Genomic DNA, 23,879 nt, shown 5'->3' with positions numbered 1-23,879 from the left:
TGCTGTGAACTGTGAAACCTGAACTCTTGGCCTCTGTGCCACCTTAGCAAACCTGCTCTTTTTTTCCTTTCAAAATCCCTGTCCCTTGTGAGTAGCTGATTCCATCTTACCACAGTGATGCCTTTGCAAAACTTCTCGAGGCCACTACTGATGTAAAGACAAATGGCTGTGTGTCATGACTAGTCTTTTGAGGCGTCTCTGTGCAGTCATTTTTCATTTCTTGTATACTGTTGCCAGTGCAGTGCAACATGATCCCAAATTCATTTTTTTCCTTCTGGTCTTAGTGCTGGAATATACTTGGTAATGGGCTAGTGTCATGCAAACGGAAATAGGGAGTAGGGGAGAAGATGTAATTTCGTGGAGATCCCAGTTATCTATATTTTATGGCCATAATCTCTGGAGGGGGTAGGGAGAGAGGGGGAGGCAAAGCTCAAGGCTTGCATCTAGCTTCTGGAAGTCAGGAGCTAACATGCACCCAGCTAACTGGGTAGGTAGGTTGCTTGATTGTGGGCAGATACTGGCAGAAAGCCTGCTCTTTCACTGTAGAGGAGCAAAAGCTTTGTGCTACAAGATCAATTTGATAATAACTGGGATATTTTTTTCCTGCATTAAAGGGTTTGATTATCCCATTTACGGCAAGTGCAGTCATGGAAATGCCCTGCAGACTGTGCATGCAGTAGTACTGGCTAGAGACTATTGCAGTTCATGACTGTACAAAAGGTATTTTGATGTGTGTACAAGCGAAGAGAGAGTAGGAGCAAAGAACCTATGACTGGCCAATTGAGGGAAATGCTTTATTTCTAGATTTGAGAGTTAAAGCTAAACATCATTTCTCTTGCTCCAACAACTGACCAGGAGATAAATGTTAACACATTTATCTTAAGTGTTTCTAAATGGCTTTTTTGGGGGCATGAAGAATTAATCTGTTTCTAGGAGATGGGATCTTTCCTCTTTTAGGGAAGGTTGTTTTGAGCTAGGGGTGAGAAATGTTGCCATCTGCCTACTGGAAAAAAAAATGAGAAGACCTTATTTGTATACCCATATTGTCATCTCCTATAGGAAAAATTCTCTTCCTCCTTGTAAAGCTACATCAAAATAGTATTTTCTTTATGAATTCTGCTGAAAGTACCCTTGGAGAATTCTGCTTCTCATAATTTCATTTTGTCTTATCCATATATTGATAAATCCTAGCGCCATTAGAAAAATATTAAGTGTACCTCTTTTGATAATGACCCATAAAATCTCAGCTGGATTGCTGCATAGTTACAAAAGCTCTTCAAGTGCACTTGATTTCCTTTATCCATGCTAGATTAAAAAGGGAGAAAGACTATCTTACAGAAAAGTGCTTTCAGTCATTACATCAAGGAATTGGAAAGATTCTACATGCTTTCTTTAGCCCAATTACACTATTAGTCTGTCATCGGTATGAGGAGGAGGTGGTTGGGATGCAGCCAGCAGGCTCACCTAGGATCTTCAAGGCTTGCTGATAAGCAGCTGTACATGGCAGTCTGCAGGTTGCCAGCAAGGCTCATGTGCAGACTCAGGAACATGCAGTGCTCTTGGGGCCTCCTGCAGCTGCCCATCAAAGACAGTATAACCATAACTTCTCAGCACTGGCATTGTCTAAAGCCCAGTGAAGTCGATCAAAGGACCTGTGGAAAATTCCATGACACCTGTGGTTTCCTCTGGGTCTCCATTCTTCACCTCTTAAAAAGGATGCCTTTTGGAGTTCTTTCATCTTACTTTGTTATTCTGTATGCTCTGGGAGCTCTTTGAGACAAGGCTGTTTCCTACATTACCTAGTGCATTAGGGTATCTTGATGCTGTCACACACAAATGAAAAAGATTATAAATATGTTGATCAGTCTGTTATGAGAAACACTATTGGGGTAACCACAGCATTGTGTAGCCTGAGTGTGTTTGAATTTGGAGGAACTCTGAACTGCAGCCATTTCACTACYGTATTGGAAAAGAACTTGGGTCTCAGAGCATTTTACCAGAATACTTGCTTGTACACATGTGTCTGTGTTCTCACCCGCTTAATAGAAAGACACATTTTAGGAAGGATGCGCAACCAGAAAAAACAGGTAACAACCTCAGCAATGAAATGGAGCAGTTTGAGCTACTGCTGCAGTATGTATGGCCAGCCAGTCTAGGACATGCAGAAGGGTGGCAAAATGACAAGACAAGGATTTTGGAGCTGTGCTGGCCTATCTGCATTTATCCCATCTTCACAATCGCTTGGAAACATGCTTTTACTATGGTAGTGCTAGGAGATGGCTGTTGTCTGAAAGAGATGGATTTGGTTATGGGCAGAGCTGTCTGTAATATTGGAAGACAAAGGATGTGACAAGGCGCTGTGTTGGCACAGAAAACTAATTTTGTAGATACAGACTGGAGAGTAGCAGTAGATTCTCTGTCCTGGATGTGTTGGCTGACAGACTACCAAATAGCCAAAGGATTTTTTTTTTTCTTTTTAATATATTGGTATTTGAAGATGTATCCTGTGAGTCATCATTATGACGAGCATCTGAAAAGGGCAGATATGCTCCTAGGTTGTATTGAAAGAGAGATTTCCACTCAACAGAGGGAGATATAAATACCATTGCCTAAAGCCCTGCAGAGCCCTCATCTGAAACACAGCCGCAGCCCACCAGCTCCCAGAAAGACTCGCTCAAACTGGAGAAGGGCTTACAGGAATAATTGGAGCAGCAGGGTGCCCATTGCATGAAAGGAGTTAAATGCAGTATTCCAACCCTGAAAACAAGAGCCAAGAGGGGATATGATGTCTCTCCATGGGCACTTCAAAAGTACAAACACCAGAGAGAGAAGCTAACGTAGTGCCAGGACTCCGAGTATACAACCAGTCATAAATATGCCATAAATAAGCAGAGGCTGGGAATTAGGAAGGGGGAGTGGACCCAGCAAAGGTGCGTTGTTCTGCAGGCTCCTCGTCGGAACTGCTGGGGTGAAGGACCTGGCTCGCCTGGATGATGAATGAGCCGGGGGAGGGTCTCCACAGTGGCTGTGACAGTGGGTCATTGCCCCCCCCCAACTCAGAAGGGGGACCACAGCATGCGTGATCCCATCACCATCCTCCAGCACGATGAGGTGAGTGTTGCTACTGTGCAAGAAATACGGAGTGGTTTCAGCAGGTGGGTTCGGCAGTCCTCTGCTCCCTCTTTATGCTAGTTTTGAGCATTAAAAATCTCTCGACCTAACGAGATTATGTCTTAATGGAGGTTAATGGTTGTTAATCCTGTTAGGAGCATCGCAACTCAGAGCTGTCACTCAGAGGCGTCACTCAGAGGCATTTCACTTGTGTAAGTCTGCTCCTCTCGGTCTGACTGACTGAGAAATCCCTCCCGGATTGCACCACCCAGACTGTGCTTTGTTTCAGCATCTGACCCTGCACTTTCGTATTTATGGAAAAGGCACATATCATTTCTTGGGTGTCTGTGGGGTACTGTCTGCACCCCGGGAATCAATCCACTTTGGAGCCTGGGGCACAACAAAGTTTTCTGGCTGTTTGGCTTGATATTCAGTGACCAAAAAGGAAATTAGATTCTGTTGCACCCTACCATGTGTCTATGTAATTTAAAATCTTTGTTTGGGGGGCTAGTGTGCCTTAAGATTGACAATTTATCCTCAGTGGTTTCTGTTTCCTTCTAAAGCTGCGGACTAGTTTGCCGTTCCTTTTTTATTCTAACATCTGCCTGCCACTGATTTTTTTTAAAAAAGAGAAAAAAAATATAAAGGGCGACTAACTTCTCTAAATTCCTTGGATAAAAAGTCAGAAATCTGTATAGTGAGGCTAAGTCCCCAGCCCAATAAAACCGGGGCTGATACGGATGAGTTTTACAGCTTGAGTGGTTGCAGTATCCTGCACGGCTGCATGGTGTTTTCTGAGCGATGCTCCTTCCAACTCGAGCAGCAGACAAATTCCAGTTTGTGAGTCTGGAGGATGCCGATATCCCCGTTATCGGGGGATAAACTTGCAGAACTGGGAAGGGGAAGCTGCTGCTCGGTGGGGAAGTTTTTCCCCACTYGCGCCACCAGCAACGCTGCAAGGGAGGGGAGAGCCCTGCTGACCATAGAGTTGCGCCTCACCCCACATTACAGAGAGACTCGTTCTGAGTCCCGTCCTCTCTATGCTCAGCCGCCTTCCCCGCCCTTCCGGCGGCAGCGGCTCATGCTGCGCATGCGCAGCGCAGCCTTCCTTCTACGCCCCGCGGCCCGCCGGCAAGATGGTGAGTGGCGTCGGGGGCGCCGCGGCCCATCCGCCGCCATCCGCGCCGCGGGGCCGAGCGGGGCTGGCGGCGCTGCGCGCGCGTGTGCGCCCGCGGGGAGGCCTCGCCCTGCGCTCGGGGTGCGGGGCGGAGGATCGAGCGGGGCGCTGCGGGGCGGCGGCGAGGCTGATGCCGGTTTGTCTCGCTGCAGGCCAAGCGCACCAAGAAGGTTGGGATCGTGGGTAAATACGGGACCCGCTACGGTGCGTCCCTCAGGAAAATGGTGAAGAAGATCGAAATCAGCCAGCATGCCAAGTACACCTGCTCCTTCTGTGGCAAGGTGAGAGACCGCCTGCCCCAAACCCTGCTGCTGCGGTTGGTGTGAGAAATGCAGTTCTTGCTTCAGTAGTTTTTCTGCTGGAAAAGCAATAACGCCGCTCGCTTTGAGACAGTGACTGGTTCGCTGTGAAATCTAGGCTGCTGTCAAAGCCTCTTCTGGCTTTYAAAGTAAAGAGACTTTAACAGACGTTTCAGGATTCATGGTCTGTGGTAGTTAAATGAAAACAAGCTTAGATTACTTTTCATTATGCAAAGGAGTGAGAAATGTAGACTATACATTTTAGATACCTAATAAAAATACCTGACAAAACTAAAATAACGCACTTGTTATACGTGGCTTGATTTTTTTTCCATTAGCTTTACAGCTTATTTGGGGGAAGCAGAGAGCTTGCTTTTTCCCCATTAATTTTTTGACTGCAGGTTGTTATGTAAATATAAAAGTATTTGTGCATTGTRTAGCTCTGGGTAGGGAGGAATGACTGGATAAAATTATCTTATTTACTCTTGCACATGACCAAAATTCAGTTTATAATTTGRGTCTTGACAGTTTGAGAGGTCCATCAGCTTGTTCTTTATCCAAGTAATTTCTATTAATATTGCTAATACAGGTGTTCTTAAGTGTCTGGAAATTGGAAAAACTTTCTGTTTTTTGTGTTGAAGATCTTTCAAGTGAAACGTATTGGTTTGATAACCCTGTTTTCAACTATAGCGTAAATCTGTTATAGGCAAACCCGTTGTCATCCTTGCAATATAATGGTCTTCCATAGGTGAAAAGAATTTGGGACCTATCTCACTCTTCTGATATTCTTTGTAGGGATTCCAGTCTAGAGCAATTTGAGAATGTCCAGGTAAAACTAGTAATATGGGTGCCAGATTGGTGGTAGTAAGCTAGAAATAGCACCAGGTGAGAATAGCAGTTAATTCCACTATTTTTTTTTTTCCCTCAGAGAGCTGAATTGATGATAGTGTATTTCTAAATACACTTAGTGTTTTGTATCTGAATGAAAAAACGTTTCAGAAGGACTTCTTTTTTTCTGTTTTAAGTGATCTAAATAAAAGCATTTATTTTTGCGTGTTGTAAATAGGCTTATAGTCAGGGCTGTGGTGTGATGCTGAAATCCTCATCTGAAGTTTGTTTTTTGAAGTAATTCTAGAACATACATTGTTGTTTTTCTAGGTGATAGAGAGTGCATAGTTGTGTTTTGTTTTATTACAGACTAAAATGAAGAGGAAGGCTGTGGGTATCTGGCACTGCGGATCTTGCATGAAGACAGTTGCTGGTGGTGCCTGGACTTACAAGTAAGGAAATGTGGTATCTTCTTTGTTTTCATGTAGCTGATATGTTATGCAATACTTTATTTACTTTTCTTTTTTTAAAGTTATAGCTATTAAGGAGAGCTGTCTGTCTGACTTAGTGACATGTGCAGATTTATTTTCTCTTGCATTGTTAAAATTTGATTGGAATTTTATGTACTTCAAATTTTTGCCAATATCTTTTGTCCAGCTTCTGTGAATATTACGTTTCATCTACGATATTACTACTTCTGTTTTTGGTGGGTCCCTCCAAAGTTTCATCACCATTCTGGACTTTTCCAGAGCAGTTATTTTACTTACAAAACAAAAAGAGAACAAAAAAGTTGTGGATCTTCCCCAAAGCTTCAACAAAACAAATCCAGGCATCTGCAAAGGGTGAAACAAATGTTAATATGTAAGCGGTTTCTCTTCTGCCTCAATAATAGTAGCATTTCTTACTGGAGATGTGACAGCTCTTACTTTTATGAGGTATTATACTTGAGCTATTTTTTTGATGACGTTGGAAGAGCAGAAAGAATGATTTAGCCTGTCCAGCCATCTCAGGGCATAATGAGTTGTACGGATGCCATCAGATACCTATCTGACCTATTCATAAAGAGCTGCAAGTGCTTATAAGAAATTAAGCCTCTTACCTGGCGATTATTTTTCTTTCTGATTCTTTTGACTATAGATAAGTTTTTTTTTTTTTTTTTTTTTTTTTTTCCTGTTAAAACCATTAAATCACTAACTTCGTGATGTTGCCCTTGCTTATATCCTTTCTTTACTCTCCATCCCCTTAATTCTGGTAGAAAACACAATTAGCCCACACATAGTGTCCTTGTAAGAAAGAAGTGAAATGCATAGAGTAGAATTGGTTCTATTTCGTGTGGAATTTGGACATCAAGCTTTGCAGGTAATTGTGGTTGTATGTTCCCCTTTAGATTTGCTGCAGTGTTGTGTCCTTTTGTACTTCAGTATCACATGATCTGTGATTTCTTGTCTCTGTCCACAGTTTGAAATGCGTTGCTGTGGCTAAGGATCAGAGCGCACGTCCCTGTGCACGTGGTCCATGCATATGCCATAATTCGAGTTCAAATGCAGTTTGTAAAATTACATGTGCTTAGACACAGGCCTACGCTTTGTCATGGAAATCAAAGTGGAATTATGCTCTGTCGATAATGAAATCAAGCAATATTTGAAATTGTTTTATCTAAAAAAAAAAAAAAAATGCTGGGGTGGGATGTTCTATTGCTGTGTGCAAATAACTCTGCTTCTTTTTCCAGTACCACCTCTGCAGTGACAGTCAAATCTGCAATCAGAAGACTGAAGGAATTAAAAGACCAGTAGAAGCTGCATCCTGTTCTTGTGAAATGTATTTTTTCAACACTCTCAAGATCTGTGCTTTTACCAATAAAACATGGATTGAAACTACGTTCATCTTTCTGTAAAAAGTCCTGTCTTTCTGGCTGCTCTGTGATTGTAGGTATAATTTTAGAGGCATTGATAGTTTTACCTGATGATTGAATAGCTCTTGTTGTGGATTAAGCTGTTTTAAAAACAAACAAACAAAAACTTTTCAGTTAATTGTATGCTCTGGTTCTGTTGCCCAAATGTGTGAGGTGAATTGGAGGAAAACTTAAAACAGCTGTGAAGGAGCCTGGGAAGCTTTCATATATGCTCATCTCTGTGCCTTGAGGCCTGGTGGAGCAAATGAGTGGAGGAATGGACAGCTGTGAGAGGAGGGAATATGTTTGCCTCTTTCTGTTTTATCCTTGGGGGTTAGGGCGTGTGCTGCAAGATGGAGAGAGGCAAAATGCTGTGGCTGGCTTTGCGAGACTGAAATCGTACAAAAGCAACTCTCTTCCTCCATTAATCCATTGCTGTCACTACTTCCTTGCTCTGTCTGGCTTGCTCTTACACGAGGCTGCTGTGTCTGCCTGTTCAGGTTCCTGAATCCATATTAAACTGAGACAGTAAAAGCTTCTTGCTGATCCAATTACTGGGACATTCAGTCTTGAGTTAATAATTGTCTGCAAATCACCTCTTCAGACTCGAGATAACGAAACATTTTTTTACAGTCTGCTTGTCAGGTGAGTTTGGATTCAGTGTGAGGTTATAGGTTTGTTTTTGTCTGTTATTTTTGGTGACTACAGCACCTTTTCTGTCCTTAGCAGTACAGGTCTTGATAATAACCTTTGGCCTCTGGAGGAAGAACAGCGAGTGGGTAACATAGTGGCTGCTAACTCTTGCTCCAGCATTGTCTTTAAATGGGCTTGGGTTAGTGCTGAGCTACAATGATGCCATTAATGAGCCTGATATCTTTGAAAAGTATATTCAGAACAGATTTTGGAACAGAAAACTACTTTCAAAGCTGGAAAAAGCCTGCCTGGGGCTCAGAAGTTTAACTTCAGTGTTCCTGAACTTGTTTTCTAAACCTTTTTTTTTTCAGTGCTGTAATTTTTTTTTTTTTTTTTTTTTTTTTTTAGTGAAGTAAAATTAGATAATCAGGTGTCCAGTGTCCTTCACACTAAGCTGTATCTCCTACACATTGCCTTGTAAAGGCAAAGGCTGGTACTTGGGTAACTTCTATCTCTAGTTACCTCTTTAGAGGCCAGGATATCAAGGGGATGGAGGGAGGAGCATGTGGCAAGGGCAGCATAGATACAGCCTTCAACATCTGTCAGTTGTGCTTTCCAGGAGCTTTTTAGAGATGCTGCTTTTAAATACAAAGCATTTCTGAACTATAAGAAAAACTAAGTGGTTTTAAATCGGTGCCTGAAGGGCAAAGCGAAGTTGTGTGGAAAGAAGCTGGGAGGGTAAACAGTAGTCTTGCATTTAACTGGTGGGTTTGGAGGAGGCGGCTGGGCAGGGTGCTCTGGGGAATGAGACTGGAAGGAGGATGGGTAGAAAGGTGCTSGGAGGCACTAGTGGGTTCTCAGCTGCCCCCTCCAAGGCAGCTCTTCCTTCCCTGGCCCTGCTGGAGGGGATCGTGCGGCAGCTCCATCAGAAGAGATGCCCTGTGTGCAGGGTAGGGGGTCCTCCTCTGCGGGGAGCTGGTGTAAATCCTGGGGGAGAGAGCACTTTGCACACTTCTCACCATGACCTGCTTCATTTCTGCCTCAGCGCAGGGTGGTGGAATTGTGTGGTGGGTTTAAAGTGCTGTTGGCAATGGGTGGATCCCCTTTGAAGCATTTTCATATATGTAAGTGAACATACATACATGAATGAACACCACTGTGACAATCTGCTTTCAGATAGGAGATGGTCCGTAAGTGTGTCCTCTTTGCAGGGTTGCTAAAGAAATCTGCAATTTTAAGAAACTTTTAAACCGAAGTCTGTCTGCTGCTGCTATTGCTGTCACTGCATGGCATTCCTGCAGGAGCTTTCCCTAGGTACTTGTCTGGCATTCTGGTTTAGGCAGACCAGCTGCCCTGAGYGCTGCTCTTGCTAGTACTGGTTTGTGTTGGCCGCAGCACAAAGGTGTGGCTTTGGGGTGCTGCTTCCAAACTGTCTTGAACTTTCTTTTCAGATGCAAAGAAGCTTCTGCTCCCTTGGGAGTGGCTTGTGCACTGGCAAGTGGGTAACTGGAAAGCACTGGCCTTTTTCCTGTTGGCTCCTCCTGCTGCAGAGAGGATGAATGGTGTGTGGGGTTGCTACAGTCTTGGAGCTGCTATGAGAGTATCTCAGCTCTCTGAATAACAGCTATTGACCTGCCTCAGTGAGTTTGTTAAGGGATGCTGCCCCTAGCTTTGGGTTACACACGTATAGAAGGTTATGAAGTGCTGTAGTCTGGAAGCTGCTTTGAACCATCTTTCAGGGGGACCTCWGAGAGAAGGAAGGGCTGGGGAGTTGGCCTGAAAGCCCTATGGGGGCTGATGTTGATGCTCAGATCTATAGGCTCTAGATGCTAAGAAACAGCTCTGTGTCCTCCTAGTACCCCAGGAAAGGAGTGGAGATACCAGATGCCAGCTCACCTGGAGATGAGGGAACTCAGAGGATTTTGGCCAAATGTCTGTGCATCATGTTGGGAGAGTGCTCTCCAGAAAGTTTCTGAGCAAGGACAACACTGCATGCTAGGAACGTGAATCAAAATAAATGCAACTTTTGCTACATTAAGGATATATTTGATKGAATTGTGAGCCCTTTTGTGCACTGCTGATTTTAAGTTCATCATATGAAAGTCTTCATTGGTAAAACAACTGCTGTGCTTAGGGTGGAAGCAGTGCTGTTGCTGCAGTTGTACGGCTCTCGTGTTCACTCTGCAGAGGTGCTATGTTTCTCTATGGAGGTAATGTACAGCTAACCGAGGCGGAGGGAGACCCAGTAGCTCTGAAACAGCAGCCCRGTTTCCTGGGCAGCAGGCTTGAGGACAGGAGGGGGAAACGCCGTATTTTCTTTAAAGCTGAAGGGGAGGTCTAATGCCATCTGGATCAGATACTCCTACTGGAGCAAAACTTTGCATGAATTTGTAGCGATAACAGGATCATGGATGTGAYTCATCTGACACAGGAAAGTCAGTGCTATACCTTGCTGGTCTGCCAGAGGAAAGTGCTACTCTGTCCTTGGAATAGATGCAGATCTGCTTAAGAGTGTCCCATTCTCTTCTGGAGTTCGAAGGCCACTGGAATCAGTCCTTGAGTGGCAAGCTGGTCATCATGCTCCTGGGGGGTTCAAATACACTTGCTGYCTCTAAGGCCCGCAGCTGGCTATGAATAGCTGTTGCACAGAGGTGTGTGTTACCAGATCTCATGGCTCCCAAAACGAGGTGTCTCTACAAGGTGAGAAGCGTTGTTTTGTATTTTGCCTCTTGTTTTTGAATTAGTGTTCTTGGATTGCACTTCCATGCCTTTCTCTTTCCAGCTCCCTGAATGTGGAGATCTGATTCTGTGCTCCTTGTGGAGTCTTCATTAATGCTCTAATTACAGTACAGGGCTTCTCATTAAAGCCTATCCAACTGCTATGAAGTAGCAGCTTATTAGCTGGTGCAGAGAGTATCTTTACTGCCTTGATAACCCAGGTGATTTCACAGGTTGTGTTTTATTTAAGGTGACTTCTGTTCCTGCTGAGGAAGATATTAACTTTCTTTCAGATTAGTATTTGTARAGGATGGAAGCTTGGTGGGGTAGAAGTAAGAACAGAAGATCAGGACGGAGTTTGGCCTCACGCACTGTGCCTACAGTGCTCCTGGGGCTGTCACRTTTGGAGTGTTGTGATACCCTAGTCGTCTCTCGAGTGTGGGCTTTTGTAGTAGTCAGCCTTAAGGGCTGCCAGTAGGATAGGATATAAGACAGAGGAGGGAGGAAAGATGAAAGATGCTTGTGGTAGGAGCAGTGTTTGCTGGCAATGCTGCAAGCAGCCAGTGGGCGACACTGCTGCTCTGTTAGTCAAGGTTGCAAGGCTGCTTTTTTATTTATTTAYTTGTTTCTTCTTCATTTCCTTTCCCATCTCTGTTCACCTGTACACCTGCTGCTTAGTTTCTTGGCTCAGTATTTCTTTCTCTTCCCTCACCCCCTGCAACTGAACACAACAGTACTTTTACACTGGAACAGGAGTCTGTACCGAAAGACATCAGGAAATAGTAATGTGGAGATTGGGGCTAGGGGTTTTGTTATCACCTCTTAAGAGTTGTAGTTGTCTTTATTCTGTTAACCCTGTATCCACCTTAGGAGATTTTGAAATATCAACTGCATGATTTGGCCAGGTAATCATCAAAAATTTATTTCTTTTGGAAATCTAGGCTGAAAACAATTTCTCGGTAACTTTACTCCTTTCCATATACTTGTAGTTGAGTCTGAGCCTTAGCCMGGAACTTGAACAAAGTCATGCTAGATGCTGTACAAGGATGAAACAAAGTGCTGGCACCTGTCCTGAAGGTCTGMGCTTAAGGTAGTGTCTTATCCATCTGGACTGCTATAGCTTTGGGAATTGAAGGAGGATTTGATGGAAAGGGTGACTTTGAATCTGACCGACTGTTCTGTAATGTGGCCAAATGGGGTGAACTTCAGTTGCTTTTGAAGAGCAGATGGGAAGGGGACAGCTTTTTCAGAGCAATCTGTCCATCTCACAGGGCTTTTTGCAGTATCAGGGATACAACAAAGKGGGGTGATGGGTATTATCAGTAACAGGTAGGTGCTTTGGCAGCCTAATGGCCCTCGGAAACCAAAGATGCAAATGCCTCAGGGCAGCTCTCCTCATTCTGATGTCCATCAGTTACGCATTTATCTGCTTCTGAAAGGGAGAGAAATGCCTAAACTTTTCCCTGTTTGAGCTTCCTGCTTGCTAGCAGGCTTTTTGATCTGTAGGGAACCTCAGGTGACCCGTAGCAAATCAAAGAACTGGGGGTGGGGGGTGGTGTASAAATACCATTTGTACTTGTTATGCTTCATGCAAAGGTTTGTTGCGCTCTAGGGCTCACTAGGCTGCAAAAAACTTCAGCCACAGGTATCGGTTGTGAGTTGTGTATCATGACCTTGTGTATCATGACCTGAGGACAGTGCAAACTCAGGCAGTGTTCAAGGACCTCCTTTTGGCTTTGTTTTTTACTTGGGGAGCTTACCATAAGGGAACCTGTCAGTTACAAGCAATGGATGCCATGCTTCAAGGAGCAGATCCTTGTGCAATTTCTAACTTTAATGAACAGCAAATGTCTCATRCTCTCACCATTTACTTGGCTGCCTYCATCCTTGTCCAAGATCTAGGGCTACCAGTTGCTTTCCTGAGCTGCTTCTTACCTGTTCCCCTATACTGTATCTCAGGGAGGCTTACAGCTTCAAAAACAAGAGTGACCAGTGCAGGTGAGTTACATTCCTTGGGCAGATATAGTCTGTCCTGGAAATATTTTCTAGGTCCCCTCTTAAGGAGGAAGGAGCTTCAGGGACACAGTTAGTTGCTGGCTCTGCAGCTCGCAGTGTTGGCCAGTGGAAGTCAGCCAGGGCTGCAGTGTGATGTGAGTGCCAGCTTAATGGGCTACAACCCACTATCGAATTTCATGTGCTTTCAGCTGCTGCTCATCTCACCTCAATGTTCACCAGCTCCCTCCAGGAATGCTGTCCTGGTGAGTGGGTCAGCAGCATCACAGGGCTGGCAGTACAGCTCCCACCAAAGCGGGGAGGCCAGCATATCTCTGTGCTTCCCAGCTCTGCAGCATGGGCCGTGGCTTTGTTTAGAGAAATGATGTTAAGAAGTGACACGCAGTGGTATGAGACTGTGTTTCCAATGGCTCATGGAGAGAGACTCACGTGCTTGAAACTGGCCCCACTGCTTTGAAAATGGGCAGTTGCCATCAGTAACATTTTTCCTCTGTATATTCAATCCCTAATGGACATCCTTTGAGGCATGGAGTGTGGCAGAGTTGTGGATATGCCTCAGGTGCCCTTATTAGATGCCTGGATGCATTTTGAAAATGGCTGCTTAGAAAATGTCTAATTGCTATTCCACATATTCAGTGTGTGTGTGTGTGTTCCCCCCCACCCTTGACAAGGCTTTGGCATGCCTTGGATTGCTAAATATACTTTCCTCTTGCAAATTCTTGGCAGGAAACTGTGTAAGGAATCACGCCAAGCAGTCTCTTCAAATGTTAACAAGCTCATCGGTGTGGCTTTCCCAGCGTGGAGTATGTGCTCTTTTTTCTTTTCTTTTTTTTCCTCCTCAGCCCCTTCTTCCCAAAATGCGCCCCCCCCCCCACTGTACAGTGTTGCTCTGAGCATATGAACTATGGCAGCTCTGCAAGAAATGGTTTCCTCTAGAGCTGAAAAAAGTGCTTGCTTGGTGTTCTGCAAGGCCTACCTCACTGCTCTGCCTAGCTTGTTTGAGTTGGGAGTGTGGATTTTGGGGTGCTTCTGAGAATCTCAATCTATTTTCTCCCCTCCTTTGCCATGTATTGCCTTTTCTTCTGTTTTTAGCAAGTTGGACTGTATTCTTTCATGGCAATCACAGATTTGATGTCTTTCTTTCAGGAGCCAATTAGCAAGTGAATAATGCTGCTATAGTCCTTTTGATTTTATCCTAGTACTTTAACTGATTTAGAAGTGACACTGGAGCTGGGGCCAACAGCTAAGCCATGAAATGCAGACTTTGCAGCTTGGAGCATCAGGTGCTGGCTGCTTCTCTCCCTGTGCCCCGGACAAAGGGCAGTGCCACTGTTGYATCTTAAACTGCAGAAGTAAAGAAAGGTGGGAGAAGCCAACACAGTGTGACCAAAAGCCCAGTGTCTTCCTAAAAGAAACCACCTCCTAGGACTCTGGCATCCATCAATGTGTCAGGCTCCAAACTTCCCTTGAGCTCCACCTGAGCCATTCTTGCAGCAGTAGCAGCGTTTGAATATCCAAACGGCTGACTCCGTTTCAACCTTACTCACCTTGTGTTTCTTCTCTAGTCCACTCTTAACTCACCTTTCTTGAGTGCAGTTCTTCCTGCTACYCTGTATAGCTATGTCTCTGTCTCCCTTGACTCAGAGGGCAAAGGATGTTGCTGTGGGAAACCATCTGAGCTCCCGTGTGTGCAGCCTGCATTGCTTGGGTCTTTGCAAGCAGCATGCCTTGAATCTGAAGGATACATCTGAATTTTAGACAAAAGTATGAACTGGAGCTCCCCTCAACAGCGCTGCTGTTGTGTGCGCTGTCATGGKTACCCTTTGCTCCTGTGGCAGAAGAGAGAGAACTGGCCTGGGTCTCTTATTTCTGTGCAATCACAGATGCATTACTGCTTTATCAATGCAGGTAAGTGTCTGAAAGGAGGGTGTAGAGAGTAGGGACCAGACTCTTTTCACTGGTGCCCAGTGGTAGGATGAGAGGCACAATCTAAAACATAAGAAGTTCTRTCTGAACATGAGAAAAAAATTTTACTGTGAAGGTGACTGAACACCGGAATAGGTTACCCAGAGAGGTTGTGGAGTCTCCTTCCCTGGAGATATTCAAAAGCTATCTGGACACAATCCTTGGAAATGTGTTCTAGGTGACCTTGCTTGATGAAGGGAGTTGGACTGGATGATCTCCAGAGATCCCTTCCAACCTCAGTCCTTCTGTGATTCATGGAAAGAGCCCTATATGGGGACATGGGGAAGCTGCTGCAGCCGAAATTGGGTTTTGGGGGGCATAAGGCCTATGTTTATCACAATGTAGCCTGGGATGGGCAGAGGGGCTGCAAAACCAAGGGCTTGGCTTAGCACAAAAGAGGCCATCAACTGGAAGGAGAGTCCATGCCAAATCATGATTACCTGCTTTTCCTCTAAGGTGCTTATTTTTCTCATGTTTTCTGCTTAGAGCATTTCATAACATTGTTCCACTTCCATGATGTGGGCCCATTAACCTGCAGAGCCTATAACAACTCCTTATGGATCTTGTAGCTCTTCTGTTAATGAGGACTTTTTTAAAATACTTTTCCCACAAAAATGGAATATTTTCAGCCTTGACTCATTGGGCTTTTCCAAAGGGGCCTCTGTCCATGCCAAGGAACACTTATTTATAACTCATGAGTTTGGTTTCAGGAATTTGCTGTGTGACCCCTCTCCATTCCTTTGATTAAAATCTAATAATATTAGAGGAACATTGCATTCTGCAGCCCTTGCCCATCCTGAGACAAATGACCTGTAAGTTGCTACTTTGTTCTCTAGTTCAGTCAGTTCTGGAATGGCTTCATTTCTTTGAAGGTGGGAAGAGGTACTATGTTTAGAGAGAGAGGACTTCATTATTCCAAATAAATGTTATTTCACAGGAAATGCCAAGTGGTGGATCAAGAGAGTCCTTGGCTTTTTCACTGAATAAAGTTCTTCCAAGTCACCATTTACTACCGGGTTTCTCCTTGGAAGGGAGAAGATTTAATGCAGAGCAAGATTCTCTAATATCCTGGCTGTGAGGCCAAACTGACTGTCCAAAGAAGGAAGCTTGGTCTCCATCAACCATGTCCATTTTCATTCAAGCCATTGGGTGTGGATTTGTTTTTACTGTAATAGACTGAATTTGAGATGAAAGGGAAAATCTGTAAAAAGTATTGGGAGGAAAAAAAAAAGAAAAGAAAAAAGAAACCCCAAAAACCTTCTTTGCCTGTACAGTAGATGGTAGATGCAGGTCATTTAAGAGAAGAAGGGAAACACAAATAATCTATGCATTAGCTAATTTTTTTAACCCTAGCCAGCTGAAACTATATATTCTTTGTGCATGAAGAATCGCATGGAAATCAATAAAACTTCCTGTAGCAAACAGGACCCCAAAGTGGGTCCACCTCAACTAAGTTCTTGTGTATGCCAAGGTAAGTCCTTATGAACCTCAGATGAAGGCTATGCTGCTACCTATCTAAACATAAGAAAATGCTCAGGGATAAAGTAAAATGATAAATAATCAGATAGATGTGGAAGCCTCAAGAAATTGGTCAGTGGTCTGAGCCCGTCAATAACGTTACCAAGAGCTTTACAACAAAAGCAATGCCCAGCAGCTTAAGGTGATGGTGGCTTTTATAGGGATGGCGTGAGTAATAATAAGTCATTTCATGTTGCTCACCTAGAATCAAATGACAATAGTGTTGCTGGCTGTATTATCCGTTCTTTTATTTCCAAATGTTGGACACCAATGTCCAGAGTGGTTATAAGTGAGGGTAAGACTACTTTATGGGCTAATGGAATTGTTCTTCCTATTCCTGCTACTCCCCCTTTTTCTGTGTACCTACCTTAACTGGACCTCTTGGAGAATGTGAGATCCTTGAGACAAAGACTATCTTTGCTTATCTGTGAAGATGTGTGCACAGTACTGCCCTTTGCCTCTTCATCTGTAGGATGGAGGTTATCCTATCCCCTGAGAAATATATTTTGAAAGCATTCCTTGTCATCACTGCTGGAAGATGGTACATTTATCAGGGGGAGAACTTGCCACCACTTGCAGAAAAAGGGGTTGCATGGAAGTAAGAGAGGCTTTAGCTTGCGATCTCACTCCAAATCAGCTGTGTTTTTAACATTCAGAAGCCAGCAAAGATGAAAGACTCCTGCTCAACTTCTCCATTCTCTTGGAGAAAAAATACAAAAATTTGATAAATATTTTGCATTAATAAATTCCATTTGTCTTATAAAACAAAGTTTGCCAACTACCAAAGCAGGGAAAATATTTTACATAACTCTGAGTACAATGTCTAAAATGTTGCTATGAGCCTGGTTTGAACAACTCTTTCCACATCCCAGAATGTGAAGGAATGCTAAGCTTCATGCAGGCTGGGATCARGCTTGCTCTATGTGTGCATGTACGTTTCTGCTGGCTGGTTGATTTTACTGCAATGGAAGCAGCAGGCTGGCTACTTTCTGATGTGTGGATTCTACAAAGTGAGAGGTAGGCCRTGGAAAAAAGAGATGAAAGCATGAATGTTGCCCAAAACCTGTTTGTAAACACAAAACAATGCCCCTTAGTGTGCTGTGGGAATATTGCTATAAAAGGCATGAAAAGCACAGCTGTCTACTATTATTGTTTTGTTACTAATTTTTTAAGAGTGATGATGATTAACCAGTGGAGTGGATTCCCCTGGGATGTTTTCTCAGTCTTGACTACTGAGAGTTTCTGATTCTCAGGCCAGGGACCAAGCACTGACTGTTCCTGTTAACTGTGACAAGGCCTACGCAACGGTTTGCATCAGCCTACTCCTGTTTTGCAACAGGCTGTGGGATTGTGGTGATGAACTGCAGTCTCTCAGTGGACTGTGGCAACTTTTCCTTGCCCCTTGCAAGCCCCTGTCCCTAATCTTGGCTAATGCTTCCAGAAGTGCAGAAATATGAACTGTTATGAGTTGTGGAGGAGATCTGAGCCTGAGGTCGAATCTGAGCTCAGAAGCTCAGTCCTGGAAAGCCATGCAAGGGGCTTTGTGTGCAGAGTGAACACCCTTTGCCACACGTCCCTTGTGCAACGAAGGCCTCTGAGGGCTCAGAGCACGCGATTGGCAGAAGTGACAGCCCCAGAAAGATATGAGCACAAGGAAAGACAATCTGACTCATCTCTGACATAATACCTGCTGGAGAAGTGATTGCATCTGAGTAAGTAGGTGTCAGTGGGATCTGGGGGTGGGGGGGGACACAGGACAGAGCAGTCAAAGGGGCAGTTTCCTGAAAGCAGTAATATCATGTCATTAATCGCATTCCTTAGATGTGCTCCTAGGTGCTGTTAGTGGCTTTAATAGCCAAGATGAGAAAAGGGCTGAGATTTGCCTCCAGATGAGAATCCCAAGATCATTCATGCTTTGACCAACTGGACCTCAGGAGCACTCTAAACTGTGCGCCCTGTTTCAGTCTTTTAGGATTCATGTTATTGCAGCTGGTCAGCCTCCCTCCACCCTTCTCCCATCACGCCTCTCTTTCTTCTCCTAGATTATCTGCTTGGATTGGAGGGGCTGAGGTTGTTTCTCTGCTYAGTTGAAGTTCACCTTGGGCCACCTCTGCCTACCCCCGCGAGGATGAGTTTATTGCAGATTTTATATGCTTATGCCTGTCCTAGAGCCTCCCTTTGCCCTGGGCTCTCTGGCACCTCGCAAGACTCTGTCRGAGGAAGGAGGCAACTAGAGACTCCCAAGTCTCTGTCAGCTTCGAGGCCAGTCAGTGCTGTGAGTTAAACTATGCAGAGAACAAGGGGAGGCAGTAATTCTGGATGCACAAGCATGCTCTGTAGCTTGGCTTCTAGAAGTATCAAACCTCCCCAGCCTGCAATGCTCGGGATGTGCATGTCAGGAAGATATGCTGTGGCTGCAGTCAACTGGGAAGTGGTCATTATCTCTTGGGAAAACATCTGAAACAGTTGTCTGAGGATTTATCCTGAATTGGGGTGAAAATTTATTTGCAAATCCCAAACAATATCCCTCAGGGTGCTGTGGAAATGTTGCTATAAAAGGCATGAAAGGCACAGCTGTCTATGATTATTGTTTTGTTGTTAATTTTTAACAATGAGGGTAATTACCCATTGGAATAGATTCCCCCAGGAAGTTTGTTGGTCTTGAGTATTTCAACTACGAGATCCTCAGAGAAGAGACGTGTCTAGGGCAAAGTGTACATACAGCACCAAAAACTGCACTGCCTTCAGCCATGGCTTGTGTAAACCTTCTTTCAGTTGTACCGTAGTAGTCTGGGAGGGCACGTGTGGCTAGACACGCAGTCTCAGCAGAGGGGTGTCAACTCCCACTGGAGTGGCACTAAGTGTTAGGAAAACCTGGAGAGCTGAGTAGCTCTTAGCGCCTGAAATCTTTCTCAGTTTCATCACATTAGTATTTTACAGTAGAACGTCTCCAGTCAGATTATTTCTAGCCAGCCCCTAGCTAAGAACAATTAACATTTGTTTTAAGAGAGTGAGACTATTTGCAAAGTTTCAACAGCAAAAGGAACAGCTCTTGATCAGCTTTTTTCTTTTGCTTTCTTTTCTTTCTTTTTTTTTTTTTTTTTTTTTTTTCTTTCGGGTCTCTTCTTCCTAATGGACTGTACAAGTACCTTCTCTTTTACAAACTAGTCCTGAAGCAAATGGAGACTTGCCACTAAATTTTATCTCTGGGCAGAAAAACAATGCCAGACTGGTTTGTTGATTTTGTAATGTAGGACACAGACCCCCTTGCCCTGCGTGCAGTCATGCACAGATGCCCTGGCATCTAATTAATAACTTGCAGTTAAGCAGTGGCTACTTCCTTGCATCATTTCAACATAGCTGCCAAGTAGAAAATTGAAAAGCAAGAGAGAGCCAGAGAGACGACGACAACAACAACAACAAAGGTTTAAAGTTCTAGGAAATTTCACTATGTGAGGTCAAAATTCCTTGCACGTTCAAGGGCTATGCTGTTCGCTGGCAGGCAGCTCTCTGGTTCAAATACCAAGACCCTTTCTGCTCAAAGCCTTGGTCTCCCAAAGCATCTCCTGTTTGACTAGAGTTTCTCAGCCCTGAAATGCACGTGTATTTGAGGAGGAGGAACCTGTAGGGGAATGTTGGACTCATAAAAATTGAAGACTCAAATAAGAGTGTTTTTTATCATGCTTGAAGAGGTTACAAATGCTCCGCTGGATGGGGTCAGGCAGAGAAGGAGTGGATATGATGGGAAGTGAAGCATGGCTCAAGGACTGGGTCAGAAAGCAGATGTGGGGACGTGCCTAAGCGATTTGTGGAGCAGAAGATACCCAAGCATGGGCTCACTGACTAGTCACACCCATCAAATGAGATTGAGTCGTAACTTTTCTGGATGTTGTGGAAAACATCYCACGAGGAACACCTGCCCCTCTCTGTTTGCCTGTCAGCAGTTGGAGGGAGGGCCTGTGCTAGACCTGTTCATGGCATAGAAAGGCTTTCCTTTAGATTGAGGATTTTTAAGTATGGTCTTGTTAGGAAACAATAATGGTAATATCCAGTGAGCTAGGTTTTCCAGTCTTTCATGTTGTTAGCCTGGGGAAGAGCTGGGGTATGCAGCATTGTTGACACAGCAAGAGGTACCAGAGCTATCAACAACTGAACTGAGCGCTTGGATTTCTTTATACTTCTTTGTGCTGGAGGTCCTCACAGACACGAGGGGAAGCAGCCCAACTGAAGGCTGCTGTTTGGAGACCTGATAAATTGTTTTTGCTCAGCTTGTCTTTCCTCTGTCTTCTCTTCCCTGAGAAGGAAATGTGGAGAAGCACATGCTTCTAACTCTTCCCATTTCTGGCCACAGTATTCTTTGGGAGGTCAGCAGCTCCATGAGCTATGTGGTTGGGGACTAGCAATTGCCAGGGGGAAGCAGACAAAAATGATCAGCATTCTTAAAATGTGGCCTATGAGGAAAGCCTGAAGGATTTGGAAAAGGAAAATCTTTCTGAAGACATGTTTTGTCTTTAAATATACAAAAGGYTGCTGCAAAAATAAAAGGTCTCATCAGCTTTCTGTATCAGTAGCAGGCGTGAAAAGAAGCGATGGCTGAAATTACATCAAGGGAGATTCAGGTTAGGTGTTGATTGTCTAATATTGGTGAAGGAGATCTGGTAGGCCTTCCTTTGAGTCAGGTCCCCTCTATTCTATTAGTTCTATTAGTTAGAGTCTGTTAGGAACAACTTTCCAACATTAAGTACAGGCATGTAGCAATGGAATGAGGTGACAGAAATGTCATCTCTGGAAGTTTTTAAGTTGAAGGTTAGACAAACACGTATCAGAAGTGACTCAAATAGAGCAGATGCTGCCTGGAGAGGGAAAGCAGACTGTCCTCCTGAGGTCCCTTCTGGCTTTGGTTTCAAAGAAGAGCAGATCCTGGTTTTTAAGCACTAAGCTGTGAAGGCAGCAGGCTATCGACTACTACTTTTGCCTGGAGGAGCTTGAGCCATACAGAGACCTGGCATGAGATAAGGTAAGGGATCCTGGGAGGCTGAACTGCGTCATCAGTAAAAATGCCCTTCACTCATGTTTGCCCTCCTGGGTTGTCAGTCTCCTAAAGAGAGAAGGAACCAACAGTGTGGATGGCTAATGGCCCGTTTCTGAAAGACCCAGTAATGCTGGGTTGTATCACCAAACAAACATGGGCAGAACAGCAAACAACACCCCAAAGTCTTGGCCTCTTTCCTCCACTCCCATTTCAAGATTTTCTTACTAAAGCTAAAMCTTCACAGTCCTTCTTAGGAAGATATATTTAACAGCATGCACATATCATCAACCAGATCTCTTGCTCTTTGCCCTGAGCCTCTGTACACAAAGCAGTGATGGGGAGCACATTTTTGTTTCTGTGGGAGTCCAGTGGGCTGAAYGGCTGCAGTCCTGCAGATGAGAAATGCCTCACACCCTGCCGGGATAGAAAAGGGATTACTSTTCCCCTTGCAAATGCATTTATTTAACGTCTGTTCCATGAGGCTGTTTCTCAGGCTATATTCCTGCAGGATGTGTCTCTGTGTGTAATAAGCTAAGAGACATTAGCCTAATGACTCGTGCATGTCTGATTTAGGCCCAGCCCTATCTCAAATTGCTACCTTTTTCTCACCTTTCTCTCCTGTCTGGAGACTTTTAGTTCTCTGCAGCACAAACTGCTCTGTCATGCTCATCCCAGGGGGCTGGATATAGATAGTGCCTTGTCAAGGCCTCTTGCTGGTCCTCAGCCAAAGCAACCCTGCTATCATGCATAATTATCTCCTTGACTCATCATGGCTTTTATCACCACATTTTTTTTAAACAAGTCTGATTTGCTCTTTCAAAGCTATTGTTTCCAGCTCTTACTTCTCAGTGGCTCTGGGGAACTGCAGTGTATTCATGCAGGAATTCCTGGGGCGGGTTCTGTGGTCTGTGTTGTGCAAGAGTTCAGACTGTGAGTGATCATTATGGTCTCTTCTGGCTAGTTTCTGAGCTCATGGGTTAGGCAGAGGGAGAGAAGCAGCTGGCCAGTAGGCTGCATTGTTCAGGASTCTGGTGCTGAAGTACAGACTCCTTCACCAATACGTAGTTCATCAGTTCATTTAAGACTGAGGTCTTGGCCACCTCCAGTTGTCCACACCAGCTAGGTAAGTGATGACTCAAGTAAAGCAAAGGGGATGCTGATCATCTGGTCTCCTGAGCAGTTCTAGTGCTAAAAGGTCCCAGGACTGCAAGAGCAGATCTCTCAGGGAAATATCCAACTGCTACTATTAAACACCAAAAATGGAGACACCATCACAGCAGTTGGTGAGTTATGCCAAGAAGTGATTCCTGCTGCTGCAAAGCTTAATTCTAGGCTGAATGTAGCCACTYTCAGCTGCCAGATCTTGGATCATGTTTTGTGCCTGTCCACAAGGCTGAAGAGCCCTCTGTCATATCATTTCTTCTCCATATGCATACTTATTACCTTAACTGAGTTGCCCTGGGCTTGGCTCTTTAACAGGCTGAATGGATCCAGTCATGCTTTCAGATCTGAAGTTAAGTCTCTGAACCTGCCTGCCCTTCCCCACCATCATCTTTTGTTCTCAATCATTTTTTTTCCACACACTGCAGCCCCAGTTCCAAGTCTCAGCTCCACAGGCAAAGAGCAGGTTCCTCTTTCCCCATTCCTGGCTAGACTGGAACTTTTGCTGTTTCCTCCAGGCACAAATGGGTGAAGTTTCCAGATAGCTCTGGGTTCCAGAGCTATCATTGTGGAAATTTTTGCAATAATCAGACTTGCACAAGGGCATTTATGGAAAGGCAAGCAGATATGGCTCTCTCTAGGACTTGCTAATAGATCAGGCAGTTCATCTGAACCAGTCATTGTCTTCCCAATGTCATCTTCAGCCCTTTTCTCAAGTGCAGAGGTTGGGAGAGGACATTTTTGGAAAGCAGTAAGTCACTTCATCTGTGTCAATAACATCACAGCTTTGCAAAGCTCTGGCCTTCTGAAAGCCTTTACTTGGCCCACAGAAGTGGCAATCTCTTTTTTCAGTTTCTCCTTCCTTACTCCCTTACACAAAGATAAGGATTCTGTAGTTTCCTTGAGCTGAGGAGAGAAGGGAATTTTGGGTGGACCACAGGGGAAGACTTGCCTCAAGGACTTCTCCTTGGGTAGGATGTGTATGCCATAGAGTCAGCTGTGCTGGTGAAGGTGGTTTGGGATTTAGTCTGAAACAATAGGGAAGTGAATAAGTGACAAGTTCATATTCATTGCTTTTCCTGCGTAATTTGCACTTCTAAAGTAGATCTGGCAAGGCATCAGCTTCAAACTTGGCATCAAGAGGAACAATCTGAAACAATTTACCTATCCTTGCTTTAAAAACTCTAAGGTCTATCAGTTTATTGTCATCCTGGAATGCTCTTTGACATTTCTTATTGCTGAATCCATTGTTCCTATTAAAGAGTGTCACTCATGATGGCTTTTGACGTAGATGGATATAAATCAAATGCATTCCTTTCATTGATGCAATTAGTGTACAGAGGGTGTGGGGAAACTGTTAGGCTGTTGAATATTGCAAATTAAGGCTTTCAAGAACAACAACAAATCCTTCTCTGCAATGAAAAGAGCAGACATGTCATCTTCTTTAGTTACCTAGTTAGAGAATACAGGTTCCTTTTATCATCTGGTCCAAAAAGAGAATACTGGATCCAGTACCTCCTACTGAATGAAAAC

General features: G+C 44.3%; 1 protein-coding gene across 1 annotated transcript; it reads left to right on the top strand.

Moving 5' to 3' along the window:
- The first annotated feature begins 4,136 nt into the window (after positions 1-4,136).
- On the top strand, positions 4,137-7,292 carry RPL37A (ribosomal protein L37a). The gene is made up of 4 exons (XM_085310971.1): positions 4,137-4,250; positions 4,441-4,569; positions 5,785-5,867; positions 7,145-7,292. Exons 1-4 carry the CDS (start codon positions 4,152-4,154, stop codon positions 7,206-7,208), a joined length of 375 nt encoding a protein of 124 aa, XP_085167097.1. The 5' UTR covers positions 4,137-4,151; the 3' UTR covers positions 7,209-7,292.
- The last annotated feature ends 16,587 nt before the right edge of the window (positions 7,293-23,879 follow it).

This window comes from Rhea americana, unplaced genomic scaffold, assembly GCF_003343005.1.
Source record: "Rhea americana isolate MKP2758 unplaced genomic scaffold, rheAme1 scaffold_33, whole genome shotgun sequence".
NCBI classification, from domain to species: Eukaryota; Metazoa; Chordata; class Aves; order Rheiformes; family Rheidae; genus Rhea; species Rhea americana.
Note: the sequence above shows the minus strand (reverse complement) of the source record. Positions and strands in the feature narration are given on the sequence as shown.